Source organism: Anser anser (assembly GCF_964211835.1).
Source record: "Anser anser genome assembly, chromosome: 3".
Lineage (NCBI taxonomy): Eukaryota > Metazoa > Chordata > Aves > Anseriformes > Anatidae > Anser > Anser anser.
This window is the reverse complement of record NC_139722.1, coordinates 3,675,198-3,688,946: the sequence shown is the minus strand read 5'-3', so window position 1 is coordinate 3,688,946 and position 13,749 is coordinate 3,675,198. Positions and strand designations below refer to the sequence as shown.

The 13,749-nt window shown below is 54.4% G+C and overlaps 1 protein-coding gene across 3 annotated transcripts; it reads left to right on the top strand.

The window, feature by feature from the left end:
* Nucleotides 1–3,353: 3,353 nt before the first annotated feature.
* CTSB (cathepsin B) lies at nucleotides 3,354–13,566 on the top strand. Of its 3 annotated transcripts, none has more exons than XM_083830742.1 (10): nucleotides 3,354–3,437; nucleotides 7,951–8,102; nucleotides 8,369–8,454; nucleotides 8,871–8,985; nucleotides 9,249–9,367; nucleotides 9,871–9,956; nucleotides 10,596–10,742; nucleotides 11,346–11,462; nucleotides 11,972–12,100; nucleotides 12,207–13,566. In XM_083830742.1, the coding sequence occupies exons 2-10, from the start codon at nucleotides 7,977–7,979 to the stop codon at nucleotides 12,302–12,304; spliced, it is 1,023 nt and encodes a 340-aa protein (XP_083686868.1). In that variant the 5' UTR covers nucleotides 3,354–3,437; nucleotides 7,951–7,976; the 3' UTR covers nucleotides 12,305–13,566. The 3 variants fall into 3 exon arrangements, with proteins under 3 accessions (XP_083686868.1, XP_083686869.1, XP_083686870.1); XM_083830743.1 differs by lacking the exon at nucleotides 3,354–3,437 and adding an exon at nucleotides 3,493–3,649; XM_083830744.1 differs by lacking the exon at nucleotides 3,354–3,437 and adding an exon at nucleotides 7,001–7,178.
* The last annotated feature ends 183 nt before the right edge of the window (nucleotides 13,567–13,749 follow it).

The following is a 13,749-nucleotide window of genomic DNA, read 5'->3' as shown; positions in this document are numbered from 1 at the left end:
CAGCAGAATTAGCTGACAACCAGCATATTTGTTGATTTTTTTTTTTTTTTAAAGCCACATGCTTCGAGAGTGAGGGTTTGAGCTCAGGCATCCCAACTCCCACACCAAGCTGAGAGTTGCATCCGTGTCCAGCTCCTACAGCCAGCAATTCTCAGGCAGGGTCGGGGCTTCCCTGTCCTTTTAGAGACGAAAAACACAGATACGTTGTCTAAAATGACACAGGGGACCGATGTAGGCTGGCTAATTCTCAGTTGAAAGCAATAAAACCTGGCACATGTACTTGAAGGCAAAAATACGTTTCTATTTCACTACTGTTGAAGCAGCAAAGTCCTCGGGTTGGGTAATCTGCAACGTTTTGTAGACCGGGTGCTTCACCGCCCCGTGATGGGAAGAGGAAAGCTGGTGCTGAGCTGGGCAACGTCAGCTTTGGAGGGTGAACCGTCAGCAGAAGATGCTCGAAGAGGGCTGCAGTGACACAAAGTCAAGGAGAGCCACGTGAGGGAATGGGGTGAGGGCAGGAATATTAAAGATCTTCGAAGAAAATACTATAGTGCTGTTTCAGAAGTTAAATATTAGTGATTAAAAGTGGCCTATTAGGGTGAATTAGGAAAAAATGTGGATGCACACATCCAGAAAGAACCCACGTGGAGAAGCACACTTGCTCTTATCCCAAGCCAAGGTTTTTGCTTATTAACAAAACCTGATTTCCATCCCCTGGTCCTGTGTGATAATGGTTTGAAACCCTAGAAATGCAAAAAAATATGCCTACATTATTTAGTTCTTTCTTTCTTTCTTTCTTTCTTTCTTTCTTTCTTTCTTTCTTTCTTTCTTTCTTTCTTTCTTTCTTTCTTTCTTTCCTTCTTTCTTTCCTTCTTTCCTTCTTTCCTTCTTTCCTTCTTTTTCTTTCCTTCCTTCCTTCCTTCCTTCCTTCCTTCCTTCCTTCCTTCCTTCCTTCCTTCCTTCCTTCCTTCCTTCCTTCCTTTCTTTCTTTCTTTCTTTCTTTCTTTCTTTCTTTCTTTCTTTCTTTCTTTCTTTCTTTCTTTCTTTCTTTCTTTCTTTCTTTCTTTCTTTCTTTCTTTCTTTCTTTCTTTCTTTCTTTCTTTCTTTCTTTCTTTCTTTCTTTCTTTCTTTCTTTCTTTCTTTCTTTCTTTCTTTCTTTTTCAGTGAAACTCTTTCTGAATTTAGCCATGTGAATCCTGCAGCAGCCCCTTAGCAGCTCGCTGCCACGTGATGTTGAGGCAGGTGATTTTACCAGAGATAAGAGGAGGTTGCCCAAGACCTCCTGCTGGTTTCCTTATCTCATTCCTGTAGTGGTGGATTTTGCTCCAAAGGCTGAAGCTTGCCACAACCAGAGCAAACATCTTTTTCTCTGATACTCTAAAAATCCCTGCAAGAGTAAAAATTAAAATTAAAAATATTATTATTAATAACAATAATAATGATAATAATAGTGATCATAGTAAAAAGAAGAAGAAAAGGTTTTCTTTCCTGCCTCATTTGGGCACATGAAAGATTTATAGGCTCCTTGGAAAGCATCTGTAATGGAGAACCTTTCTGGGCTGGATTCAGTTTCGTCTACCAAAGGAACCCACCTCAAAAATGGGCATTTCTCCTGCCCAAATGGACTGAAAAAGGAACGGCGACTTCATCACTTCCTCAGAGAAGAGAGAGGCCAGCTCCCCGTGCAAAGCCTTACTTTGTGCTTTCATTTCTTGAAAAAGACAACGAAGCATTTGCCAAAAACCAGGTGGCTGCTCCGGGAGGATCAAAAAGGACAGCTCAGAGACCCCAGAGCAAGGCAAAATAAATGCATTTGTAAAGGTGCTGGTATGCCACTTGTAGAAAAATAAAATAAATAAAAATAAAAATAAAAATAAAAATAAAATAAAATAAAATAAAATAAAATAAAATAAAATAAAATAAAATAAAATAAAATAAAATAAAGAGCAGCAAAAAAACTATTTGGAAATAAGGAGGTATTGGAAAAAAGGGTAAGGAGCTTGAGTGATGGTCTGCAGCACGCATGGCCAGCGGTGCTGAGCACTTGCGAGCTGCGTCGTGCAAAGGTCAGGCCACAAGTCGGGTCCTTCTGCCTGTTGTCAGCCAACAAAACCTCACGGCAGCAAGGAAATATCTGCAAAAGCAAACAAGGACCGGCACCGCGAGGGATCGCTGCGTGAGGCAGAGTCTGCGCGAGGCTGGGCAGGCCACGAGGGGTTTATTTGCGTTTCGCTGATGATTTTCATTTCCAAAGCACGGAGAAAAACACAGCGAAGGGTGTCTTTGCTGGTTAAAGATTATATTGAAAGGAAGCTGCTGGTCCAAGGGCCTTTGCCCAGTGTATCGAAGCATAAACACACCTAAGGACATGCCCCAGTGTTTGTGCAGTGTTTATTGGAGATGTTACTGGTGTATTTAAGTTTATTAAATGCAATTGCTCCTTTTTCTTTTTTTTTTTTTGTTATGTTTTGTTTTTTCTTGCTTTGCCCAAGCTCAGCAGGACGAAGCTGGGAAGAAGAGGATGAATGGCCCGATTTATCTGGTGCTGCTTGGCATCACCTTGTGCCCTGCAAGTTCCCACAAGGCACACATCACATCTAAACCCAGCAGAGCCCACCAGCTCCTCACGTCGCTCCCGCTGTGTGTGCAGGGCTGAGCATCTGCTCCCTGCTCCTGCTCGCGGAGGATCTGTTGTATCCCCACCTCTCCCAGAGGGGGCTGAGAAAAACGTATATATACGGTTTTTCTCTTTAAAGTGAAGCTTCGGCACCCTCGTGGTCTGGAACAGGACATGAAACCGGGTCTTAGAATGACCTGCGGTGTTCACGGTTCTTGCGAGAGCTGGCCAAAATGTCAAGTGGAAAAGAAGTAAATTGGCACGGTGCGGATTTGCTGGGCTTCCGGGGGAAAACTGCAGGGGATGGTGGCAGGATGGGGGTGGGATGGGCGGGGGGTGGAGGTGGGATGGAGATGGGGTGGAGGTGAGGTGGTGGTGAGAAGGAGATGGGAAGGAGGTGGGAAGGAGGTGAGATGGAGGTGGGAAGGAGGTGGGATGGTCATGGCATGGAGGTGGGATGGAGATGGGATGGAGGTGGGATGGAGGTGGGCAGGGAGGAGGAAGGAAGCAGTGGGATGGAGGCAGAAAGCAGGCAGGCTGGAGGAAGGAATCACACAGGTTGGAGAAGGGAAGCAGCCCGGATGGAAGCAGGACAGAGGAGGGAAGCAAACGGGCTGGAGGCAGGAAAACAGGCTGCAGGCAGGCTGCAGAAGGGAACTGGGAAGGCTGGAGGAGGGAATTAGGCAGGATGGGGTGGGAAACAGATGGGGTGGAGGCGGGCCGGAGAAGGAGGAGGAGGAGAAAGAGGAGGAGCAGAAGGAGGAGGAGAAGCAGGAGGAAGAGGAGGAGAGCAGCGGGCTGCAGGCAGGAAGGGCACAAGGTGTGGGGGGGCGGAGGCGGGGAGCAGCAGTGGGCGGGCGGGGAAAGGGAAAGGGGCAGGGAAAGGGGCAGGGAAAAAGGGGCAGGGGCTGGCAAAGGGGCAGGGAAAGGGGCCGGGGCAGAGGAGGAGCCGCCTGCCCGTGACTCAGCCGCCCGGAGCTGCCCCTTCGCGCAGCGGGGCCGGGGCGAGCAGCGGGAGCGCAGCGGGGGACGGTGAGGACCGGGGCGGGGGGGACCCGGGGAAGGGACGGGTTCAGCCTTTGGGGGGGCTTTGGGGGGCTCCGTGCTGCGGCTTTGCAGCGGAACCGGGGGCAGGGCTCGCAGCTCCGCTTGTTTTTCCGGCTTGGTTTTGGGGTCGGGGGTTCGGGGGGGGATGCTGGCGCAAGGGGAAAGAGCAGGGGAAGGGCAGGGGAAGGGCAGGGAGGGGGAGGACGCCCTAATTTCCTAACAGGGGTCGGGTGGGAGCGGAAGACGGCGGGGTTGTTGCTGAAGGGCGATGAGGAATGTCCTGTGGGGCTCGCCTGGCTGGGGACGGGGATGGAGAATGGGGTTGGGGATGGGGATGGGGTTGGGGATGAGGATGAGGATGAGGGTGGGCATGGGGATGGGGATGGGGGTGGCCATTCAAGGGGACCCTCTCCCATCCCATGGCTTTGAGATGGAGAGGCGAGTGCCGCCGCTTGCATCAAGATGCCCTTCCCATTTGGCCAGGTATCCAGCCTGTGCCAGTGGCTTGGCTTTCCTGGGAAGGGTTGGGTGTGGGGACGAGTGGCTGACGCATATATATATATTATTATTTTTTTTTTTTCAAAAAGGCCAAAAACCAAATCTAATTCTCCCCATACAGTCACAGGTGGAATGGAGTCACCACGCCACGGGTCTGGTGCGTGCCCCTGGGCCACCAAGCTCACCCGGCTGGGCTGGCCAGCTCCGTCCCGACCCTGGCTTTGTTGTGGCTCCGTCACACCAGCAGCCAGAACAAAGGACAAAGCTCATTTGGGGCAAAAGGCTGGAGGAAAGCACATGACAAGGGCTTTGCTGAGCACCTCCTGCCCCCGAGGGCTGGGGGTACTGCAGCTGCAGGGGTGGGCCAGCTTTTATCTTCCTCACCCCTATGGAAAAGGGCGTGCGGGTGCCTCCCTGGATGCCCTGAGGGCTTGGTGACAGACGCCGAAGGAGCCACGAGGTGCTTCAGGGCTCTGACTTATCTCAGGGCCTGAGCTGCCCAAAGTGGGTGCTGGTATGAGCAGCCTGTTTTGGTGTGGTTTCTGTTCTGACTGGGGCAGGAGGGCGGGGGAACGCCCGCTTAGACGGGGCTGACACACAGATCTGGGGGCGAGAAGACCTTTGCGGTGGGGCGCTGCAGCGGAGGGGTTTGCTCAGCATCCGCTGCGTGACCCTGCCCGGCTCCGGGCTGAATATTTGCGGCTCTGTCCGTGGGAAAACAGGCAGGGGAGCGCCTCTGGCTTCGAGATTTGATCAGGAGAGATGGAGAGAGCAGCTGGGCCGTGTCTCCTGCCCCCCCTGCAGACACCCGTCTCGCTGCGGCTGCTTTCCTCCCTCGCTCGCTGCAGCTCCTCTCCGTGAGCCCGAGGGTTGCGCTCAGCCCAAATTTCTTTTCAAGCCTCCAGATGGCTGAATTGCAGGCGTTCTGCCCAGGTAGCTGCTTTCTGGCCTCAACTTCTTGCTCTTTATTCGAGAAATGTCATTACTGGATACGTTGGGGCCCAAAGCAGTGGGGCAGGGGATTTGCTGCAGCCCAGGAGGAGGTGGAGCAGCTCGGGGGGCTCGCTGCACGCCCCAAGCACCCTCCTGCGACCTGGAGAATCGCCCAGGTGAAGTCTCAAGAAGTCCAACAACCTTTGCCAGGGCAATATTGAAGCTGTGAGGCTGTGGGTCCTGCAGGAGAAAGGACTGGGCTGTGCACGAGGCCAGGCTGGGTTTGCTGCTGCCTTTTGGGTTTTCCAGGGCTCGTACAGACCAGGCGGTGGTTCCTCCACCCACGTAGGCGAGGAACAGGGGCATTTGGTGGTAGGGACCCTCCCCAAAACCAGCTTTGCCTTTCCCTGTTGCTTCTTCCCAGCACTGCAAGCCTGGTGAACGGGGCGAGTCGTGGCTTTTATTGCTGAATTAGCCTGCACCACCCCTGGGAGAGCTGCACAGAAGCAGAACCGGCGCGCGTGGGGACGGTGCCAAGGCCGGGAGGGGCAGCAGAGGCTGCCTGCAGGTGGCCCCCCCCCCCTTTGGAGACCTCTGGGGGCAAAACCAGGGCTGGAAAGGGAAAAGATCTCGCTGGAGCAGCGTGCAGGAGGAAGCGGAGATCTGCAGGCACCGCTGCCCTTACGCAAGTTTGGGTTTTGGTGCCGTTTTCGGGGTGGCGGTGTCTGAAATGGCCGCAAAGGTCTCCGGGGAGGGGACGGGTGCGCAGGGGAGATAGCGGCGGTGAGGAGCGGTGACGGAGCCACGGGGGGGCCGTCTTCCTCTGCCTTTTTGGGGGGGGGAAAGAGGGTGAAGGCAGGAGCCAGCAGCCTGTTTTCCCGGCCGCAGGCTGCCCCCGTGACTCGCTCTCAGCGGAAATTCGCTCTCTGCAGCCAAGATTTACCGCACGCAGGGCGCTTGCTAAAGCTGGGGGGGGGGGGTGGGGAGGAAGAAATCACGTGAGATCGAGGCTTTCCCCTTCCTTCTCCACCCAAATCCTCCGGCAAACCTTGGGATAGCGTCATCCAGCTGAGAGCATCGGTCTTTTCCCCCCAAAAACACCCGCTCTCAGCCCATTGCAGGCTCGGCGAGGGGGTTGTTTGCTGAAATGGCCGTCAGGCCGCGGGTTGTTTGGGTTGCACAGAAGGAGACGAGGCTGCTCCTGGCCACGAGCCACGTTTTGGGGTGTAAGCAAGCTTGCAAGTGGCGGTGTCCTCTTTCAGCTCCGTCTCTGCTTGGCTGCAGCTGGAGGTGTGCAGCCCGTGTGGTCTCGTAACCTGAGGATTAACCAGGCTGTTGTGCTGCCAGACCTGGGGTGGTGTAAACTGGGGGGGGCTGGGCTCATCCTGGGGGACAGAGGGGTTTGAGCCCACTCTGTTGCTGCTGCACCGGGCATCTTGGGGCACGGAAATGCCCTGGGTGCAGCTCAGCTGCCTCTGGTCAGGCTGCTGCAGCTTTATCCGGGTGCTGGGAGATAAATCCTTGCCTTGCCCGCCAGCGTTCGGGTGCTGTGACTGTCCAACCCAATGGGCAGGGTCCCATTTAGACCCACTTGATGCAGAAAAGGCCTCCCAGAGAGGCCAAATGGTCCTGTGATTGGACTGGGAACACCTTCAGAAAGGTGAGATTTGGGGGGCAGGAGGCCCCACGCGTTGCTGAAACTCAGCTCAGCTTTTGGGCTGAGCATCCTGCCGAAAGCACGAAGGGCTATGGGGGGGCAAAAATCGATAAGTGGTGGATGAATGGGGGAGAAAAATGAAAGGGGGAGGCTGCAGGCGCCTGGGCTTGCTGCTGGCAGAAAGTAGGACACTGCTGCTGGGCTTTCTTCCCTGGAAAGGCTAAACTTGGCTGCGAGTGGGTGGAGGCAGCCTGGAGATGTGTGCGCGTGTCCCCATTGCTCGCAGAGCTGCTGATGGGAGCTGTGGGGCTGCTCCGGCGTGTTTGGCCACAGGGGTTTAAGCCTGGGCTTGCAAAGGTGATTACGCACCCGGCTTGCTGAGATGAGTAGGAATTAGAGCCTCAGCCTCTGCCGCTCAGCGCTGCTGTGAGTATCCGAGGTTTTTAGGGCTGCTCAGGGGGGGTTTGGAGAAGGGTTTTGGTGGAGGGGGGCACCTGAGTGTTTTTGCAGAGGTCGAAGAGCTCGTGGCGTGCCCGAGTCAGGTGTGGGGACGTGGAACCAGCTTGTGCTCTGACATGGGGGGGCTATGTTGAGGGCTTGCCATGCCCCTGTATTTCCCCCGTGTCTCCGTTCCCCAAACTGGGACTTTCTTGGCATGCTGCCACTTTTCAAAGCCTCCTGAGAAGTCCCCATGGGATGGGAGCTGGTCGCGGGTCACCTCTGCGTGGGCTTGAGCTCCCCACTCTGTGATGTGAGCACGTTTAGGGTCCTCAGGGCCACTAGCTGGCCAAAATGAGGCCATAAACCCCGAAAATGTGCTCTGCAGAAGCATCTTCAAAGAGTGTTGCAGCAAAGAAGGGACTGGCGAGTTTCCTGGGGCTGCAGCCCTGCAGTTTGATCATTTATTCCTTATCCTTTGGTTTTATGGAAGCAAACACAGCTCTTAATGCACTCTAAACTCAGTCCCTTGGATCTGCTTCAAAAGGGACTTTTCCTGCTGCTGCTAATCCCGCAGCAGACGATGAGCAGGGGTGCCTTGTCCGACGCACTTCTGAGTGGCAGGGGGGATTATTAGTGTGCTCTCATGTCTTCTCCTGACCTTTGGGGTAAATTGGGGTTGTCAAGGGCTTTGCGTGGGCACGTTGTGGTCAGAGCCCACGCTGGGGAGGTTTCCAATGATTCCCAAATCTGGCTGCAGGTGGAGCGACCCGTGCCGTAGCCAAGATGTGGCCGTCCGTGTCCATCCTGTGCATCCTGGTGGCCTTGGCCAATGCCCGCAGCGTTCCTTACTACCCGCCGCTCTCCAGCGACCTGGTCAACCACATCAACAAGCTCAACACCACCTGGAAGGTGAGTACTGGGATGGTGTTGGGGGAGGACAAAGGGACGATCTCCGTGGGGCTCGGTGGCTGTGGTTTGGGTTTCTCGCCACCGTGGTTGCATCAAACCAGCTTTGGTCCCAGTTGGCTTCTCCACTGAGCTGGTGCCATCACGGATTCCTGCTGTGGTGGTAATTGGTGATGAGCTCATAGACCAGGAGGAAGATCTGGAGCACCAGGCTTGTGCCCTTGGTGGCTGTGGAGAGTCCTGTGCCACCTCTCCTTGTCTCTCCCCAGGCAGGACACAACTTCCACAACACTGACATGAGCTACGTGAAGAAGCTCTGTGGCACCTTCCTAGGTGGGCCCAAGCTCCCCGAGAGGTGAGTGCTGGGGGAAGAAGACGAGGGCCCCGCAAAAGCTGCTGTAGATGCTCCTGGTGTGTCTGCAGTGGGTGGGGGGTCTTTCCTGGCAGGCTGTGAGCGGGGTTCCCCTGGGTACAGCTCACTTTTTGGTACCTTGTGGACATCTCGCATGGAGGTAGTGTGGTGGGGAACTTCCATCCCGTGTTGTGCCAGCTACTTGAGCAATCATGTTAGTTGTAAGCCTCAAAACTCAGAGCACTGGAGGAGCTGCTGGCCTGGTCCGAGGACTTCAGCAGTGTTCATTCTCCTTCAGCAGTTAATAACAGGAGCAGTCCTCCTCCAGGTCACCTCCTGAGCTGGCTGGAGAGGGCACTGCCCCGGGTCCTGCTTCACTGGAGTTCCTATAACAGGACTTCCCTCTTTCTCCCTTGCAGGGTCGATTTTGCTGCAGATCTGGACTTGCCAGATAACTTTGACTCACGGAAGCAGTGGCCCAACTGTCCCACCATCAGCGAGATAAGAGACCAGGGCTCCTGTGGCTCTTGCTGGGTAAGAGCACGGGTTTCAGGTCCTGTCGATACGGGGTTTGGCAGACAGCAAGCAGGCTGCTGAGTTTGCTACTGAGCTTTAAAACTGGGGGGCACGGGGGATTCTGCGATGTCTTAGCACTTCAGTGGGCTTGTCCCAGCCACACTTGAGCTTGGTGCTCTCAACTCCTTCCCAGGAGGGGACAGAAATCTGCCTGGTTTCTCTCCCATGGCCTACCCTAACCACCTTGCCTTGTATATTTTTTTTGGGGGGGTTGCCCACAGGCCTTTGGTGCTGTAGAGGCCATTTCAGACAGGATCTGTGTCCACACAAACGCCAAGGTGAGCGTGGAGGTGTCGGCAGAGGACTTGCTGTCGTGCTGCGGCTTCGAGTGCGGCATGGGGTGAGCTGCTGGGGGCACTTGTTGGCTTCAAAGCGGGGTAGGAGGAGCGGGGACACAGCCCGAAGATGCTGGTGTTGTTTTGGTCTTGTTTTTTTAGTCTTCCCCCTCAGCACAAAGCCCCACCGGTGGCTTGTGCTGTAGATGGTGGAGTTGGGTGGGAACATGGAGGTGACTGCATGGCCTGAAGGCCCATCTGGGCCATGTCCTGCCTCCACCAGTAGCTGGCCAAAGGGAGGATCTTTCAGTAGCCCCAAAGCCTTGTTTTTTTGGCAAAATTATTTTACCTGTGGCTTTTGCAGTCTTTGGGAGCAGGGCTGGGAGTTCGGTCTCCGAGCTGTGTGGTTCTGGGGGCAGAAGCTGACCAGGGACCTGGTGAGGAGGCCCCACTACTTTGGGATTTGGAGACATGGCTGCTCTTAGCTCCTTCTTGCTCTGAGGCTTTAAAGGATCAACTTCAGCTTCCTCGGCCTGGCTGGAGCTCGAACTTCTGCCTCTTTCCACAGGTGCAATGGTGGTTACCCCTCCGGTGCGTGGAGGTACTGGACAGAGCGGGGCCTCGTGTCCGGGGGCCTCTACGACTCCCACGTGGGTAAGTCCTGGATCATAGCCTTGTGAAGGCCAAGAGGAGCATCCGCACTAAGTTATGGGACAGTGCCCTTCCGGACATGCTGGTCTGCGTCCTCATGGCTGTACCATGGCCTTGAGCACCTCCGCTAGCCCTGCTGGCTGCTCCTGTCCCCATGGCTCCCTCTGGCCCCCCATGTGGGACAAGACACCCATGTGGCACAGTAGTCACACCTACCACCCCACAAAACTGGGGTTGGGGCAGGTCTGAATCAGTCTGTGGATGTTTTTGTTGGCCTTGGACCAATTTAATATATTTTGGCTGGGGGCAGGAGTCTTCCTGCCGTGTTTCACCTTCCAAAAGCAACTTCCAGACTGGAAACCTCTGCCACCACCTCCTAGCAGGGCCATAAGGTGGTTCAGGTTTCCATCTTTTCCCTCACCTTGTCAAGAGGGTGGCGGTGGGAAGCAGGTCCAAAGGGAAACCTGCAGCGATTGCTCATCTGGTGATGACCTCCTCTTGCCCTCACCCCACTGATCTGTGGGGTTTCTGGCTTAAAAGGATCATAATTTTGCTCAGGGCATCTGTTGCCTTCTTCAGCTTGGCTGCTGGGGCTGAGGGGTTGCTCGGGGACAGCCGGCTCATGCTACCTCTGCCTTCCAGGCTGCCGTCCCTACTCCATCCCACCCTGTGAGCACCACGTCAATGGCTCCCGGCCGCCGTGCACTGGGGAGGGAGGAGAAACCCCCAGGTGCAGCCGGCACTGCGAGCCTGGCTACTCGCCCTCGTACAAGGAAGACAAGCACTATGGTAAGGAGGTGGCCTCCCAGCAGCAGCTCCGTGGGGTGCGTGGGATGAGACCTCTTCCCAAGCAGTTGTATGGCCAACATCCTCAGGATGGGTGCCGTGAGCCCGTCTGACGCGCCCATTTGTGCTAATTGAGATGGGGGAGGTGATCTGGGTCCTCTTGGTTGTGGTAATGTGGGTGCAGGAGGTGACCACCTGGGTTGAAGAGCACGGTGCTGAGTCTGGCCTCACATCTGCTTCCTTCCTCCCTACTGGTAGCCGCTGGGACTCTACGCGGAGGGTTGTCTGGCTGCTTTTTCCAGATTTGTCTTAGCATTAAGTAATTTTTCTTTTAGAAGTGAATCTGGAAAAGGGGAGAACTTCCCTTTCCACAGCTGTCTGGTATAGGTCTTTGGGTACAGAATGGGACCCTTGGGTTAAGCCAAGGGAAGAGGGATGGTTGGAGCCCACTTCCCCTGCTGAGCTGTGCCTGTGTCTCCAGAGCAGCTGGGTTTGAATTTAAGCTTTAAGTGGAGAAAGGGCACACTGAGCAGTTATAGTGCAGCCATTTGGAGATACGGGCCCAACAAAGCTGGGCTGATGGTAGGACTTCTTCCACCTTGCTAGGCATCACATCCTACGGCGTCCCTCACAGCGAGAAGGAAATCATGGCTGAGATCTACAAGAACGGACCGGTGGAAGGAGCCTTTATTGTCTACGAGGACTTCCTGATGTACAAGTCTGGTGAGCATCGGCACTGAGGCTGGTCCCTACCTCACCCATAGGGTCTGTCCTGTGCGGCCCTTGTCCCTGTACCCAAATCTGAAGGGAGATCTCGGGTTCATATTTGAGTATTTGGTGTTCTGAGAACACGAGCAGATAACATCTCCTTTATCCATTGGTTTGTAGCAAGGGGAATAGGTTTTTAAGAGTGGTTCAAAGGGAAGCCCCAAGAAGGAACTCCCAAAACCGCATCAGAGTTAGGATTTTAGGTAAAATCGTGGCAGATGGACCCCAATTCCTTGCTCTGGGCTGCACTGCCTCTGGGCCTCTTGTTGAGTGCCTCCTTCCCAACTCTCTCTCTCCGTTTTATCTTCAGGTTTGAGTTCATTTAACCAAAAAGGGAGAACCCCCCCAAAAAAAACACCAAAAAACCTTTCTCAGCTGGTCTCTGTTTTTTCATATCGAATATTTTGAAAGCTGGCAGCGCTCTGCGGGGGGAAAGCTGTTGATGTGTTGGTGCTGCCTTGCAGGGGTGTACCAGCACGTGTCCGGGGAGCAGGTCGGAGGCCACGCGATCCGGATCCTGGGCTGGGGGGTCGAAAACGGGACCCCCTACTGGCTGGCTGCTAACTCCTGGAACACCGACTGGGGGGATAACGGTGAGGAGCACAAAGCTATCGGTGTCAAGGGGGCTACCCCCATTCCCTGGTCTCCTTGGGCACTCGGTGAGGCAGGGGAACTGACGTGCCCCTGGTGTTCTTCCAGGATTCTTCAAAATCCTCCGAGGAGAGGACCACTGCGGCATCGAGTCCGAAATCGTGGCCGGCATCCCCCGGACGGAGCAATACTGGAAGAGGGTGTAACTGGCCTCGTGCATCACTGCTGAGTTGATCAAACCACAAATAATCCCGAGTCCCTGATGCTTTTAACCGATAGCGGGTTGGGCGCAGAGCCCCCCCTCTAAGAGACGATAGTTGAGGTTACTTTATTAAAGCTTTTTATCTTTTTGTTTTGTTTTTATTTTTTATTTTTATTTTTTAGTTGTATGATGGAGCTGGAGGTGGCAGGTCCTGTACTGGTGTCAGCTGCCGTCTGCAAGCCCTCTGCTCCTGGTGGGTCGCAGCTGGGGGCATTCCCTGCTCAAAGGACTGCTCGGGGGCTTGCTGGCCTCTTTGTGTCGTGGTTTTTGGCTAGCCCGGACCCCTTCCAGCCCAGTCTGTTACTGGGAGGGAGGGAAGCAGTAGCTTTGCACTGGGAGCAGGGATTTGGTGGGGCAGCAGAGACGGAGGCTGCTGGCAAATCCAGGCATGGCCGGTGCACCCCTGGCTGGGGCGGTCTGACTGTTAGCAGAGAGCGTGTGCCTTGTTGAATTGGCTAAACGTAGTCCCATTAGTGACAAAATACTGATGAACTTGATACGGGGCTGCCTACAGCCCCTCCTGCCTGTGACACGTCCTTTCTGCATCGCTTGCTCTGCTCCATTATTTCGGCTGCTTTTTAAACCACTCATTCCTCAGCTGCTGTTTTGTTTTAATTATTTTTTTTTTCTTTTTCTGCTGTAATCTGGGGTTATTGATCCTAGGGAAGGGCCTGGCTGGAGCTCCATGAGCTTTGATCGAATGTCCTGCAGTATTCAGGAGCACGCTGGGAAGGGCAAACTGCTTTTGGCCAGGGCTACGCAGCTCGGGCCATGCCTTGGCAAGGGTGCTGCTGTGTGTTGCGAGCTGGTGTAGTACTTTGGGACTGCAGATGATGTTCTCCAGGTCTGCCACAGGGAGCTCATGCAGATGCTTGGAGGTACCTGGCGAACTTGCACGCAACTGAAGCTTTCTTTGAGCCACAGGTGGCAAGGAAGTAGAAATAATCTTATTTTTGTTATTGGGGGAAGTGTAATAGCAGTGTAGGAGGAATCATGCGATTTGCCAACACTAATATAGTGAAAGAGCTTTTGATTTTCTTTTAAAGCACAAAGTATATTGCTGAGCTAATGCTACAGGGCTGAAATAAGTGAAGCAGGCTCTCCCTTGTACTGTAAAATAGCCCCTTACCTCTGCCTACTGAACCAGTGAGACAGAGCTTTGGTGTGTGTGAATGAAACAACCGTGCCAATAAACGATTTCTCCAACGTCTCGTCTCCTGCCCCTTGTTGACTTCTCCTTCAGGAGCTAAAACCATCCTAAACTCTTCTGCTGTTGCTTTGCTGTTGTGGAAGCCGGGTGAGGCCCTTTTGTGCCAGTGCAAGCTGTCCCTGCCCCATCCTCTGGCCATGCTGGTGGCAGCAGGGCTGCAGCCGCTGCTTGGGACCTGC

What these genes read in the sequence shown, in the direction of transcription:
- CTSB (XM_083830742.1), top strand. Translation starts at nt 7,977, where the DNA reads ATGTGGCCGTCCGTGTCCATCCTGTGCATCCTGGTGGCCTTGGCCAAT. An exon ending in AGCTCAACACCACCTGGAAG is followed by an intron (nt 8,103 to 8,368) that starts GTGAGTACTGGG and finishes GTCTCTCCCCAG; the next exon opens with GCAGGACACAACTTCCACAA. An exon ending in CACCGACTGGGGGGATAACG is followed by an intron (nt 12,101 to 12,206) that starts GTGAGGAGCACA and finishes GTGTTCTTCCAG; the next exon opens with GATTCTTCAAAATCCTCCGA.